General features: G+C 40.9%; 1 protein-coding gene across 12 annotated transcripts in view; it reads left to right on the top strand.

Moving 5' to 3' along the window:
* The window catches only part of WNK1 (WNK lysine deficient protein kinase 1), a 114,912-nt gene that overhangs the window by 46,645 nt on the left and 52,862 nt on the right, over positions 1-15,405 (top strand). For all 12 annotated transcript variants that reach the window (XM_075428678.1, XM_075428682.1, XM_075428686.1 and 9 more), the window contains exons 3-4: positions 1,168-1,388; positions 3,404-3,561. In XM_075428678.1, the coding sequence (XP_075284793.1) occupies positions 1,168-1,388; positions 3,404-3,561 (379 nt within the window). The remainder of the gene's footprint in view (positions 1-1,167; positions 1,389-3,403; positions 3,562-15,405) is intronic.

Genomic DNA, 15,405 nt, shown 5'->3' with positions numbered 1-15,405 from the left:
GCTTATAAATATCTGCAGGGTGGGTGTCAGGAGGATGGGGCCAGACTCTTTTCAGTGGTGCCCAGCGACAGGACAAGGGGCAATGGGCACAAACTGAAGCAGAGGAAGTTCCAGCTGAACAGGAGGAAGAACTTCTTCCCTCTGAGGGTGACGGAGCCCTGGCCCAGGCTGCCCAGGGAGGCTGTGGAGTCTCCTTCTCTGGAGATATTCCAGACCCACCTGGACAAGGTCCTGCGCAGCCTGATCTGGGTGACCCTGCTTCGGCAGAGGGGTTGGACCAGATGACCCACAGAGGTCCCTTCTGACCCCGACCATTGTGTCATTCTGTGATTGAGTCACATTCTACCTGCAAAGAAATACTGACTTTATTTATGAACTCTTCCATGTCAGTTATTTGACAGAGCCTTTTTAAATATTTCCCTGCTGTGTCTGTAGTTTTGAAGTAGTGACTTACACCAGTCAGATTGAGGTGATCAAACCCTGTGCTGCACTAGGAGAGTGATCTCTAAGAATTTCTAATTTGCTTGACAGCTCAACAGATAGATTTGAAGCGGGTTTAAAGTGTAAGCTGGAAACCTTGACCAGAGTGCTTGGACTAATATTGATTACTAAGGTATAATGACGTTAGAGCTCTTGCACAGTTTGCAACAGCTCTGTACTTGGTGGTTGCTAGCATTTTGGCTCTAGTGCCCCACCCTCCCACCTAGTTATACTTAATCAAGGAAAGTATTGTAACTATTTAAGCAGTTTCAGGATAAAAGGAAAAATAAAACCCCTCTTAAATTAATAGATAAAGAATTGTTGTAATGGTCAAGCCTTTGACTCTTTGTCAGGGAAGCCGTGCTTTGAAACGTAGCAAGCAAACTGTCTGGTTACCATAGGGTAACTTGGTGTGCAAATGAATATTAGCTATAGATCAAGTATTTCACATTTATCTTTCAGCACTATAGTCCACTGGCTAGAAGGAGGTAGATTTTTAGGAGGGGGAATTATCTTCAGCTCCTCTGAAGTCTTGAAATGCTCAGGTAGATTTTACAATAGAAGGTGAAGCTGAAATTTGGGCATCTCTTTAATTACTGCTTTTTTATTTCAGAACAGCAAATGACATAGCATAAGCTCCTGCTTGCTACCAGCACCTGTTTAACCTACTGTTACTTTTTTCATTAGGTATTTGAAAAGATTTAAAGTGATGAAAATTAAAGTACTGCGGAGCTGGTGTCGTCAGATACTGAAAGGCTTACAATTTCTACACACGCGCACTCCTCCCATTATTCATAGAGACTTAAAATGTGACAACATCTTCATTACTGGCCCCACTGGATCAGTCAAGATTGGAGACCTCGGTCTGGCAACCCTGAAACGAGCTTCTTTTGCCAAAAGTGTGATAGGTAAGCCTCACCTGCTTTGGAGGCTGGTGAGCCAGTCTACCTGTTTGGAAACTTGAGTCTTTTAAGAGCTTTCGTTTAAAAATGTGGTTTCAAAGGTTACATGGTCAAAGCCTGAAAATGCGTAGGCTTTGTTTCTTGGCTGTTGAGGTCATTCTGTGTTCCTGATGAGATTACATGTTGGGATTTTGGTTGTGCTTTTGATATTTGGATGTTATCATGAAGTATTTTGGAATATAGATTCATTGCCCTGCCCAATGATTTAGTCCAACATTGTTGATAAAACCACTCTTGGCTACTGACAAATCTCAGCTTTACTAGGATGCTTCTTTAAGAGATGTACAAATGCATTTTGGTGACCAGACAACATTTTGGTATTTATTGGGTAGCATTAATTTATACAGCCAGTTTGTTTTGGTTGTCACCAGTGGTTAATATTGATTACTCACAAAGTCTAAGAGATTTAGAAACTAAAGTATATCTAAGAAAGTCTGTATATATAATCACAGTCAGACTGAGTAATGCCTTACTCAGAGAGTCTATAGAATGTGGATTTATATAAATTAGGACGATGCATTGGGGAAGCATTGCCTTGTAGTGGCTGTGTTCTTGAGTATCCACTAATAACCCTTTTCAGAAATTGGTTTGATGGAACTAGTATAATTTTTCTGCTGAATTTTTGAAAGAATTGGTTTTATCAACTTTGTTATTATAGTTGGGTGAATAGACTGCAGGTAATGAAGCTGTGCTCACTCTCAGTATTTAGAGCTTGCTAAAATGCAGCATTACTCAACAGTCCTATACTCAATTCCGAGATGGGATCAGTGGTGTATATCTTTAAATTGTCTTGCGAGCTGTCACTGAAGTATTTCCTGCTTCTTAACCAAGCCTAAGTTTCAATAAGAAAGAAAAGTATACAGCATCAGAAAAATATATTTTCTTAAGCATACTCGTCTTATCCTCAGATTTATCATTGGAAAACTACCGATTCATATCTAGGTGTCTGTTAACATTTAGCCTTTGGATAAATGACTGCAGTTACATTCTCTTTTTCTGGCTTTGTGTGGTGAAAGCAAGCAATGTGGCTATAGAAGGATCTGTAAATTGTCTTGAATCTGGTGTCTGCAGGAAATAATTCTGTGCTTAAATTTACAAAAAGCAAACTTGCATCTCTGGCTTAAAGTAAATCTGATAATACAATGCAGTCCCTTAGCGTAGCGAGGGGACGCTGTGGTGCTTCACTGGGCATGCTATTTAAATGGGACTTGTTGAATCTCACGCTCTGTGCCTGTAACTCAATCTCTCTGTATTTCTGAGTATTTTTGACTGTAGGATGTCCCTCACTAATGCCTGTATCTGCAGTAGGCCTATAAATATACTGCAGGTGGGAAGGTAAGTATATGAAGAAAAGGGCTCTGGTGAGTGGCCTTTGCAGAAAATTACTTTTTATCCTTTTTTCATGAAGATTTATAACAGAGTTTTTCATTGCAAGGCCTTTCCCAAACCATTCTACTTCAAGAAGCAGATGGAGAGCACCAGGTCAGAGACTAGCTGTGGGCTCTTACCAGTACTACTTCTTTTGCAGCAGAGGGCAGTCGGGTAATTTTTGAAACAAGGTTTAATGTGCCTCCTTTCTTACAGGGAGAAAAGGTAAGTGTCTTAACTCTCCTTAGTATTTGGTTTGCAGCCTATGGCTAGTCTATGGTTTTCCCCTCTTCTTATCCTCTTCCCTGCATTTGACTCCAGCCTGATCCGGTCTGTTTTGATACCGACATTAACACATAGACCAGGAGTTGCATCAGTCCTTTCATGCCATTCTTACTTCATAAAGGCCTTGCAATGGAAGACTCATAAAGTGTGTTGACGCAACAGAGTGACTAAGGGTTTCCTCCCTCTTTTTGCCTCCACTTTCTCTTGTCTCACAGGTCTGCCCATCCGCTTCCTCCTGCGGTGAGTAACGCCAGCAGCCTCTGCTCGCTTTGAGACATTTAGAGTCTGAATCGTTCTTTTAATTTAAGGTACACCAGAGTTCATGGCCCCTGAGATGTATGAGGAGAAATATGATGAATCCGTTGATGTATATGCTTTTGGGATGTGTATGCTAGAGATGGCCACGTCTGAGTATCCTTATTCCGAGTGCCAAAATGCTGCTCAGATCTACCGTCGAGTGACCAGTGTAAGTCCCTCCCCACTACTCATTCTAAGGCCACTACTACCAGCAGCAGTCGAGTACAGCTGGGTAGCATGGTACTGTGCAAGTGTGTGTGTGGAAAAAGAGGCACTGACAAGAGTTCTTGTGGAGATGGGTGGAAAGGCATAGGGTGGTTCAACTTGCCACACAGTCAGAAGCCTGTAAAATGTGTGAATGGAAATAAAACTTTGCATGTGTTAGTGCTCTTCCTTCAGTATATAAGAAGGTATTGCATAAGGTTTAAAAAACCAACAAACCAACAAAAGGAACCTGAATAGAACCAAACAACAAAACACATTAGAATAACAACATTATTTTCTAAGCCACTGGAGGGCCGGTGGAAGTAATTCAGTCTTGAAGATTAGCTGGTAACTTTGTTCTCTGAAATAAAGCTGGATCACAAATTCAGAGCACTTTGGCTTAGCGGCCTGCCAAGGCAAATCATAAATTGTTACCTAGAGTGATTTTGAGATAATAGTTTACTGAATTCCAAATGGGCCTTAGCTACCGTGTGTTGGGTGCACTTCTTGTAATTATACACTGGAAATACTTGATAAATAGCAGGAAGGTATTCCACCCTGAGAAGTTCTGGTAAGTGTCGTGGTGGTGGTAGAGGCATTGCGAGTGAAACCAAAGAAGGCTGAGAAGGCAAGCAAGAGATTTGGGTTTGCCCATCTGACTAGACTGAATGGAACCTACAGACCTTGAACACGGCAAGCAGAACTGTAGTGCTAGAAATACTCAGAACGGTTGTGGCTAGATTTACTTTGTGATCTCAAAACCAGTGCCGTGAAGACTGTACCAGTGCAGTGAAGCAAACTGGACGTGTTCAACCTTCCGAGCTAAGCATTCAGAAAGAATAGTGGGGTGGCCACTTGGAGAAGTAAAAACTTGCATTGGATTTCTCAGAATACCTGTGTGGATGTGCAAAGGGAGGGGGAAAAACCTACCTCTTTCTCCGATCCGTATACAAATGAATTTCTGCTAGTCTGCTTGTGTGCATTATCTTGGAGAAGTTGAGGAGTTAATGAACAACTTGCTTAGCTTTGGAAAAGTAAACTGCTCTCTTATTCCTGATGCCTCACACTGCAAAAGGTAGATATCATTACTTAGTGATGTGGAAGGAAGGATCCTCATGTCAGAAGTAATGAGTTCTAAAGGAAGGCTTGGTTAAACAAAAGACTGTTCCTTCTTTGGAGGGGAGTATTGGTGAGGCACAGAAGGAGGAAGAAAGAAGGGATAAATGGCCATTTTGGTTTTTTGAACAGATGTTAGAGTTATTTTATATATATAAACACAGATTTTTTTTTTTGTATGTTGGTGGACTTAGGTGTAATTTTCTAAATAAAGAGGAAAAACAAGGGTAAAGTCTAGCCTTTACTCTGCTTACAGCATAGTCTGCTCTTGCAGGCTGTTGGGCTCAGCGAAGGAGGACGAAGTATCTTACCGAAACAGTCGGAGTGGTACCTTTTGCTGTGCTTATGTATGTGTCTTGGCCGAAGCCAAAGCAGCGTAATTTGGATGGGCACTTCCTCTCAGAACAGATACCTGATGTAACTGCCCTATCTGTTCCTTACACAGTGCCAGGAACTGGGCTGTGGTTGAGTATCAGCTTTTGAGACAGGCTGTCTTGGAGGTCCCCAGGTCTGAAAGAGCTGTCTTTTCCCTGGTCTGTGAAATTCTTGGCAAGTGAAAAGCCTTGTAGGGGCTTGTAGCAGACAAACTTGCCTAGATACTTACCAGGGTTCGACTTACCACTTGTTGATTGTGCTTGATGCTTCTTTCTCGCCATTGTTTTTGGTTTTTGGTTCACTGTTGAACATCTAAGTGGATGAGAAACACTGGTAATTTTTCAGTCTGTCCAACACCACCTTCTGCTCTACTCTGCTGCTGCTGGTTCACAGATTGAATTTAATTGTTGAAATTTTTTCCTGCCGTTTCGTATACTGCTTGAGAGCTCTAAAATAGACTTCGATATGAAATCAAGGAAATCTTTTTTTCTTTCAGGAGGAGCAAAGGACAGGAAAGTAAATAAAATGAAATGTACATTTATGTGCTTCTAGGCAGAGGATGGAAGGCTGTGTGCTTTGGTATGCTTGGGTTTGTTTTATTGTAGTTGCGAAGCGATTTGTTTTAAAAGAACTAAACAAAACCTGAATAACTGTCAAGGAAGAAAGAGACAATATTATCTGAAAATAAAGCACAAACCTGTCTTAACTGAGAATGGAGAACTCTGTGTTTCCTCTGGAATGTGGAAAGCAGAACCATGTTATGAAAGTGAAATAAAATACTCTTTGTGTTCTTTTTACCACTTCTCTGAAACCTCCGTGAACCAATGTGGAAAAGAGCCGTATAGTTTTCTGCCCTGGTCCTTTGCTCCCTGTTAAAGAAAATAAGATTTTCTTTGATATCAAAGGAGACTTTAGACGTTTAGACAATGTCTGCAGTGGTGGGTGAGGGGTGAATCAGTTGAGGAGTTCAGTGCTTGAAAGGACAGTGTGTGAACCCTCAGTAACAGGAGTCGGATACCTTCCCGTGTAGGTGACTCCACAGTACTTCCCAGCACGCTTCCTTCTAATGTATGTTGGAAGGTGAAGGTGGTTTGTGGAAGATGTTTATCACTTCCATTTCAGCCCTTTAGCTGGCTACTTTCCTAGGCATGTTAGGAATATTTTGAGGTAGCAGCTGTAGTCCTGCTGTGCTTTAAATGAAAGGATTATTCTATCTAGATGCATGCACAGAGACCAGAGGGAAAGACAGTAATAATGGTCTCCTTTTGGCAGTTATGAAAAATCATGCTATGTGGGAGCTTAAAACCCACTGAAACCGCAAAGGCAATACAATCAAAATGTGCAGGCAACATGTATTTAAATTAATTGATTTCCCTCACCCACTTTGCACTAACTGTTAGGCTTAGTAAAAAGCAGAGTTGCTCCATTAGCTTAAATCCTTGCTATTGCTTAGGGCAGGAGCCTGTAAAAGCTCCCTTAATGCCCAGGGTGTCCTCTCGGGACTGGACTTCGTACTACCAGCTTACAGTCTTTTCTCTGGTTTTGCCTGTGTGTTGCTCTCTGTTCTAGGAGGGCCTTCAGTCGCGTTGTGTTTTGACCTTGCACCTTTTGTGAGAAGGGTTGCTGTAGCTGATGCCCAGATACTGCAGCACTGCGTAGGGGTGTTTGCCATGGCTGCTCAGGGTACTTGGTTATATGTTCTGCCTCTTCTGTTCATGGTTGGAAGCAGTTTTCTGGTTAAATAATACAGTTAGGTAAGCAAAGATCTAGATAGCAGATCCGAAGGCTGAAGTTCGTCCTAGAGTTGAGCCATTTTTGGCCCGGGCAGTTACCGCTGTGTCACATCCTGGATAACAGCACTGCTGCGCGTGTCTGCTGTTCGCCAGATCCTTGCCTGTGTACCTGCACTGGCTCAGTGGGAAGCTCCTGTTTTTCCTTAAAGTAGTCCTGGGGTAAAGTTCCCGAATTTTCCCTGGCCCGAGAAACAGAAGTGCAACTACATCGGTTTTCCAGCTCGCTTTAACTAGAAGAAGTCTTCTTTCAGTGGAGGAATCTGGGTAAATGCCTGACTTAAAAAAGCAGCTGCCTGCAATTTGTAGGGCTCAAGGTGTTACGCTGAACTTCGTTTTACAGCTCTGGTAAGGAAGCTGGCAGAATTTTGGCACAGAGTATTGACTTTGGTTTGTGCTTGTGTCCTCTAGCATGCTTAGTCCGGACCCTTTCACTAACGGTTTCTTTAGAATGGAAAAGGGGATCTGCATGCCCTGTCATTCAGGCATAAAGGAGCCCAGCCTCAGTCTTTGTTTTCATTAAATTACAACGTTGCAGCTTCGTCTGAAAAACCTCTTTTCTTTGTTGTAACTGTCCTCTGCTGCTCTTCAGAAACGGTTCCAAATAAATTGGTAGTTAATACTTAAAGACATTGCAGCTCCTAGGATTTTTTACCTTACTGGACAGGAGGGAAAAATAAATCTCCTGAGCTTTAAGCAGCGTGTATCTTCAGCTGGGGCTGAATGCATCCAGTGGGCACTTATTGCTGCCTACTTGGCCTCAGAAGAAAACATATAAGCCTGTAATTAAGTGAAAATAAGCTGCACTATTAAGGTAGTTGTGCCTTCTCCTGTGATTTATTCTTTTTTCTCTGCCCTCTTGTGCAGACACAACTGTTTGTGTGATATACTACTAGATTAGGGAATAGGTTGACACCCCCCCTTTTCTTTGTTTTTGCAATTCTGCACCATATCAAAGCAATACAGGCAGTTCCAATACAAAATATAATCATGATACTTAATTCTGTTGCATACTCACTTGCACAAAAATAGGAGTGCAATATCTTAGTAAAATTCAGGAAGGTTTCTCTCTTTGACTTTGTTCCTCTCCGGAGAACGGTATTCTTTGATCTCTTCCATGCATATTTCAAATAAACAATTTGTCACAGGAGATATTTGAAATGGGCTACATGTGCATTTAAATGGAAACAGAGTTATTTATAGAACAGACATATTAAGTATGATTTCTTAATTTAGCCTGTTTGCGAAGCAGCGCAGTGAGGGCAGAACTGCAGTAGCTTCAGCTGCTTTGTCTCAGCTGCTGGTGAGACTGATGTAACTGGTGCAGTTTTTTCAAAAGCTAGCTTGTTGTTTTTCTTGCTCACATTGCAGTTACCACTCAACAGATGTAGTGTAAACCTCAATTACTTCTACACTGTTGGCTTTTTTCAAGCTTTCTTTTTGCAGCACAGATTATAAGTATGCAGAGGTACTGATTACTTAATCTTTAATACTTGGATGTCCTGAGTCTTAAGTCTTCTGGGTGACTGGTTTCAGGACTAGTAAAAAGACAATTAATGGGTTTATTACACAGATTTGTCTCATTTGTGCATATCTACCATAACATAAAAATCCAAACATGTTCATTGCAAACAGGTTAATAAGACCATCCTCAATTTCAAATGTTCTAATAGGTTATCTTGAGCAGAGCAGAAGACTCCCTTTTCTCTTTTGCCCCCATTATAGAAACTTACCTTTTCAGTTCGCCTGATGGACTTGTGCTTGCTTGGTACTTAATTTTCTCCATGCTTACTTTGACAGCGTGAAGTTTTGCACTTGTCCTTGCTTTTGCCAAAACTCCAGTCTCTTCTCTGTAAAGAAGCGTCTGCCTTCTGAGCTGGCCTTAAGACGAGAAGGGAGGGGAGGGAAAGCATTTTGCATTTTGACTTCAAAAAAAAAAAAAAAAAAGTTGTTCTATACCAAAACGTTCCACAGAATGGGCACATTTTCTTCTCTGTTCTACAGAGCTTAAAAAAGGCCCGAGGGAACAAGGTACATAATGAATAACCGAATCAGGCAGTGTCTAACAGGTTTAAAAATCCTTAGTTTCCCCTAACTGGTGGGAACTGAAGCTCACTGGTTAGAGTGAAGGTCATGCTCTTGGCTGGGAACAAGGCAGTTACCAAGCGCTGCGGTTTGGTCAGCTGAGGTGAAATTAATCTCCTCTTCAGTGTCCTGAAAGTTAAGCATCATAATTGTCCAGCATAGTCAGCTGCTTCATTTTCACTAGAGATGCAATGGCCAGGCATCCCATCTCTCTTTCTCTCTTTTTCTTTTTCTTCCTGAGGGTTCCTAGGCAGTAAATATAAATGCTTAACCCCTAGGCTTAGTGCTTAATGAAAGTTCATGAATGTCCCATTTTGTTCTCTGGAAGCAATATGAGATTTTTAATTTTTTTTTTAAGGCGTATGTAAAGCTCTGGTTTTTCACCTTGAATAACTTGGTTTCTTGGTTCAGATAGATACAGAGACACCCTTCCTATCAAGCTGTCAGGTGGAAGAAGCATTGGAGAAAAATCCATGGGAAAAGCAGGGGGAAGGAACCCTTAAACAGAGCAAATAGTCTTTTGTTAAAGCAGATACTGAAAGACCATGAATCTTCAACCAAGCACAGGAAACAGATTAATTGTGAGAAAGAGAAAGCTCTTGTATTCATTGAAAGAAGAAACCTCAGGCACTGAAGTATCAAATAAAAGAAAATTGCTTATCAGATGCAATTCCTCTGCATACACCAAATGTGCTAAAAAATACTTAAGCTTCTATCACGTTCCTCTTGTAGCTTTTCAGCTCAGCTGCAAACATTTTGCTGGAACGTCTTTAAGAGTGAAGAATCTTTCCTGGGTGGAGGTTCAGTCACTGACTCATCAATTCAGAAAGATATAGCCTTAAATGTGGAAGGTGGGAATTCAAAGTTTTGAAGCATGAATATCCTAAGAAGCTTTGCGTGTTAGGTTAGGAGTCCTTTTGAAGAAATGACAATGATCTGTAAGGGAAAGCAGGGATCAGCTTGAACACTGAAATAGAACATGCTAGATGGTTTGCACAGCTGGGGCAGATGATAGCTGAAGTTGGAAGGAAAAAGGCTCATTCAACTGAATTCCTTTCTGAAAGTAGCTCGCTTCTACGAGTTGATCTCGGAGGCGTTTGTACTATTCAGCATGAAAAGCTAGATTACAGCTAAAACTCTCTTGTCCATATTGGTGTTGTAAAACAGGCTTGGTTTGAAGCGAAAGGAGATCCTTCTTACACTATAGTGTTCACTGCTGAGCCTGGAATGTCTCTTGCCAGTTTTGAATTTAACATGATTTTAAAATTATCAGTAATTAAAAGGAGGGAGGGTGAGAAGGGGAGGCATGAGCTTTGGTTGAGTTGCATAAAATCGAAACCTAATGGTTTTTTTTCAATTTCAAATTCTACAATTTGGTTGTATTGCAGAGTTTCCAAATGTGTTTTTAGAAACCTAAAGAAGTTCACGGAATGCTGAGTAGACAATGTACGCTTAAAAATTTTAAGAGTTCATTATCTGTTAAGATTCAGGTCTGTTAAAACTGTGATGCTAATATTTAATATTCTTTCTTGTACTGACATCTGTTTAGCTCTTACATTAACTGAGGTTAATATAATTTAACAAGAGATGGGGAGGTGGCTCTTAGGAACAGGGAGGTGGTGAAGCATTTTTAAAATGCCTTGCTTTGCAATGTGGTGAGAACCATTAATGAATCACTGAAGTATTACTGTGGGGAGACTGGTAGCTCCGTGTTATTTGGTAGTATGGTACCACTGGTCAAAAATACTGACATGAAGAATGCATGGGCTGCTATTTCTTGTCCTGCCAACTGTACTGCTATAGTTGCACAGGGGTAGGAGTGGGGTAAGTCCAGGAAAGTTTTAGTGTCATGGAAGTTCACAGGGGTGTGGAGTGAAAATAAGTTATTTTGAGATTATTTTGTGATTCATAGGCAAGAACTCCACCCAAATTTTACAGAAACCCTTTATAGCTACCTCTAGATTACTTAGAGCTGTTCCCAGAGCAGGCAGTGACGTGGAGGTATGTATGCCTGTGCTTTTGTTTGTTCCTGTATTAGAAGAGTGAAAGTTACTGAAGCTGAATTTGATTTTGCAGATGCAGTTTATTCCCAAAAACGGAGAGAAAAAAATAGGCTAAAAAGTATGTGTAAGAAACTCCATTACTTATTGTGCATAGTGTTTTTACACTAAAGGGGAAAAAAAAAGGTGTTGCTTTGCTGTCCAGTGAAGGTATTTAAAAGCTTCCTCACGCTGTGAGCCTGGGACTTCAAGGTAAACTTTTCAGAGACACTTCTACCTTACCACCCATTACCACCATCATAATGTTTCTCTGCATAGCAGGGGTACCACGCTTGGAAACTGTTGAATCGTTTGGTACACGAGTAGAAGCCCTTCACTCCTACTGGAATAAGTCATAAAATAAAAGGGACGATGACTTTTGGCGCACTGCCTGTGTACTGTTTTCCGTGTTTGCAGTGTTACCCTAGGCCTTTTAGTAGGTATCTCTAAGGGCTGGTTCTGGTACCAAATCTGTTTTGTGGTCCATGGAAAAGACTTCACGTTGGATCATTCTTTTTAATTCGGTTCCAAGTCCACTGGGCCTAGTCTGGGGCTTTTGAATCACAGTTGCTGTACTTCAATTTAAAAATGAGTATTAGATGATATTATTCTGGCAGAATGGTAGCTGCTTAAAGCAGGGAATGCAACTAATATAATTTGATTCTTCAAAAATGTATTTTCCATACTGAAAATAGACGAAAGACACTTTTAGTATTGTGTGACTGTGGCATTTCTAAATTTGTAGCACTGAAATGTGTGTCTACTCATGTCTGTCTCTTTGTGAAAGCCATTTCCAGGCTGAAGTCCCAGCAAAGCAAAAGGTCATTCAGCGAACTCAAGATGTTCACCACTGCGTATTCTTGTTCAGATGATAAAGGCAGCATCCCTGCTCCTAAGTGGGAGGTTAAAGAACTGTGCACGACAGGTTAAACTGATCTTACCTTTGCGCTCTTGTGCAAGAATAAAAACTGAAAAGTTAGTACCTGGTCCACTTGTCCAGTCAGACTTCACTGTTATTTCAGAAGAACTTCTGTCCTCATACTGTGTGTTTCTAAGCAAGGCCCTTTTCAATGTAACATGTGCCACTATCCCAATTCTTTGCCAGCTATACACTAAGGAACCGTGTCCTGCCTTGTAGTTACAAAATTTCCTGTTCTAAACCTTGAGTAATTTCTTCTATTCATTAGAATTGCTATAGTTACAGTAGGCGCTGTGGTTAATTAATCTGCTTTTTAACTAAAACCATCTGCTTAGCTAGTCAGAAGGGCTCCAGATTCTTAGGACTTTTGAAATACTTAGGACTTTTTGAAATTAATTTTTATTTACCTGGAGGTGCTTTTACAGTGGCCTTTCACGTCTAAAGTAAAAACTTAAAATGCCTTGTGTGCTGGGCTAGATAATTAGTCAATAATGTAAGGTAGGCTGTAGACTCAGCAGTAGGACATAGCAAAAGTTGCGTTTCAGTATTATCACAAATACAGTGGTTTTTAAATTTGTTATAGCCTTTTACGTGAGAGTACCGAAACGGATCACAACCAGTGGTTTCTAGGAAGTTATGACTGGTTCTTGTTCAAACTTAACTGCGTGAAAACAAAGCAACAGAACTGTAGCCTACTATATTAGTCGTGTAAGGCTTTTAATGCTGTAAGTTCTCTGGCTTGCCTGAGTGAAAATACAGTATTGAGACACTGGCAAAGTAGTTGAAGTGGGCTGTGTCAGTGTGCTGTGGCTCCTGGGCTCGGAGAGCAGTCGTAGAATACAGATGTGGGCGTGATAGCGAGCAGCGATGGGTAGGCAAACGAGGAGTCGGGTTTTACTCTTCGCCAAAGATTGTCTCATACAAATGACTAGGTGCTTCTATTAAGCAAGCTCACAAACTTTAGGAATAAGGAGTTAGTATGGGTGTGCCAATCAAAATATAAATATAGCTTGTGTGTATAACTTTAATCATATATGTTCGAGGGCTTTTTTACTGTTGTGACTGGCCTCTTGTTTTTTATTAATGCCTCAAAAGTTGTTTGAGAGTAGGTGGTAAATTGAGGAGGACAGGAGTTTCTGAATTGTGATCAGTCGGGCTGCAGCAAGCAGGCCTGTATAAAGACTACAGTGCCTCTGTTGCCTCTTCAATGAGTTTGTGAAATCTGGGTGTACATGGTTATCTGTTGCAAGTCATGAAGACAGATGGTCTGGAGAAGTCTAAGAATTAGGGGACTTGGATTACTTACACACCTGCATCGCAGAGGGTGAAGACAGACTGGTTAAGTTGTTTCAGTGACACACAGCTCTCAAATAGCTGAGGTGTGAAATTTGGTCTGGATGATGGTAGATCAGTTCGGTTCACAGTGTGCAATTGTTGGTCTTGATGAGAAGAGAAGAAAACTAGGCCTGTGCTAGTCTAAATAGTGCCTCATGAGTGAACTCTAGCTCGTTGGAAGCTTTCATCTGCTCCTGCTGCTTGTATTGCAGTAATGCTATTTACTCTGTTGGGACACTGATCTGGGGCAGAGCTTATTCTGCAGGATTTCCTGATTTAATTCTTGGCAGAATTATCAATTGTCCAGAATTAATTGCTATGAAAATACTGAAATCGGACAAGCTAAATTTTCACTTGTGGTAAATGTGTTGCATTGTTTTAAATTTTTTTTTCCCTGCAGTCTCAACTACTCTAGCTTGCTTTCTAACAAGAACAATAAAAACCATCTTCTGTAGGCAACCTGTATCTTTTCTGAACTGAGTAAATCTTAAACTGAAGTCTTCCTTCTCACAACAGGTATTCCATTGGACTGGCATGGTAATTATCAGATCGTTATAGGTGTACCCTGTGTGAAATAAGGAAAGAACTAAATCTGAAAGATTGTTTCTAGAACAGAGAACAGGATTAAGATGCAGGGTTACAGGTGGAAAAGGTGGTGAAATAGTTAAACCTGTAGTTTTTGAGTGCTGGGTGACTAACTAAGAGCAGGTGGTGAAATTTAGAAGATCATAAACCAATTTAAATGCCATATATACCATTGCCCAGGGGCTTCTTTGAAACTACAGGGAAAGAGGTAGGATCATTGGCTTGTTTTCCACTGAAATTGTACGCTCTGTCGAAATTCCTGGAGTTAATGGTTTGTGGCATCCGGGGACTGGCTCAAACTAGAAACGGTAACAACCTAGCAAAAAGAAAATATAGAAACTTTAATTAGTTTGTTTGTGTGGTTTGACTTTGCTACTGATTCTATTAGCCTCCGGACTGCAATGTTAGAACATTTTGTTTGAGAAGATCAATCAGTTACGGTAGAATTCCTTTCAAGCTCTGCCCTTAGAGCACCTTTGAAAAAAGCCAAGCTGGAATTGTGGCTAGGCTGGGACAGGTAGACTCTGTGCTTGTTAAAAGCTGAAACATTTAATGTTCCTTGCAGGTCATGCAGTGTACCACAGAAAAGCGTAGCCTTAATTAGGTGGGCAAAATGTTAGGTTTTTATTCCAGTGAAGTAGATCTGCTTCTGAGTGCAGTGTGTCTGGTTGGTTGGAGTGCAACTGCAACAACAACAACAAAATTGATAAACAATGGCAGGCAACATTCCAGGATGCTTTATTCATGATACCAGTAAGCACTGTTAAGATGGAGATGATAACTGACAGTTACTTGATTTTTGGGGGGGCATTATAAAATGTCTAGCTAAGCAGCTGGAAGGCCATTCAACATAGCAGGATCTTTAATGATTCCTTTTCACTTGACCCCTGTAAAGCTTCACAGCAGCTGGTGGAGAGGATTTTGAAAATACCTGGTAAAGGATCAAAAAGTGTCGCTTTTGCAGCGCTGATATCATATGGTGTAACAGCACTGGTGTAATTGTGGTATACTTGAGGAACTCAGTATATTATTTTGGGGTGAAAAGTGGTCTTGATAATTTGAAATTGAATTATATCACAGTTTGTCATCAGTCATTGAGAATTCTTCTGCTCACTTCACACTTTAAAACGGTGTATGTGATCTTTCTTAGATCTTTCTTAGGTCCTTCTGTCCTTCCAAAAAAACCATGAAAAGCTCTGGAGCTGTGGACAATGCATCTTATTAGTAAAGAAGTTTTACGCTGTCTGTTTGAAATTAGATACCGAGGGGCGGGGAAGACGTCAGGCTGCAGGTTTAGGTTTGGAGAAGAGGCGTTAGAAAATAGAAGGCTGTGGATTATTTGTGCGCATGTGATGTAAAACAAGCAACAATGCGGCTTGTTAACTTTGTCCAACAGTTTGAAAATCACCTTCAGATTCCTGTTCCCTTACACCAAGCACCCAGTAAAAGGAAAGCAGGTGATGTTGCCAATAGTAGCAGAATGTGATTGTCAGGAGGGAGGGAAGAGGAATATATTATCTTAGTGCTGCCTTCTGTTTTGTTAGGATCAGATTGTAGTCAGCTGT

This window comes from Opisthocomus hoazin, chromosome 8 (genome assembly GCF_030867145.1).
Source record: "Opisthocomus hoazin isolate bOpiHoa1 chromosome 8, bOpiHoa1.hap1, whole genome shotgun sequence".
Taxonomy (NCBI): domain Eukaryota; kingdom Metazoa; phylum Chordata; class Aves; order Opisthocomiformes; family Opisthocomidae; genus Opisthocomus; species Opisthocomus hoazin.
Note: the sequence above shows the minus strand (reverse complement) of the source record. Positions and strands in the feature narration are given on the sequence as shown.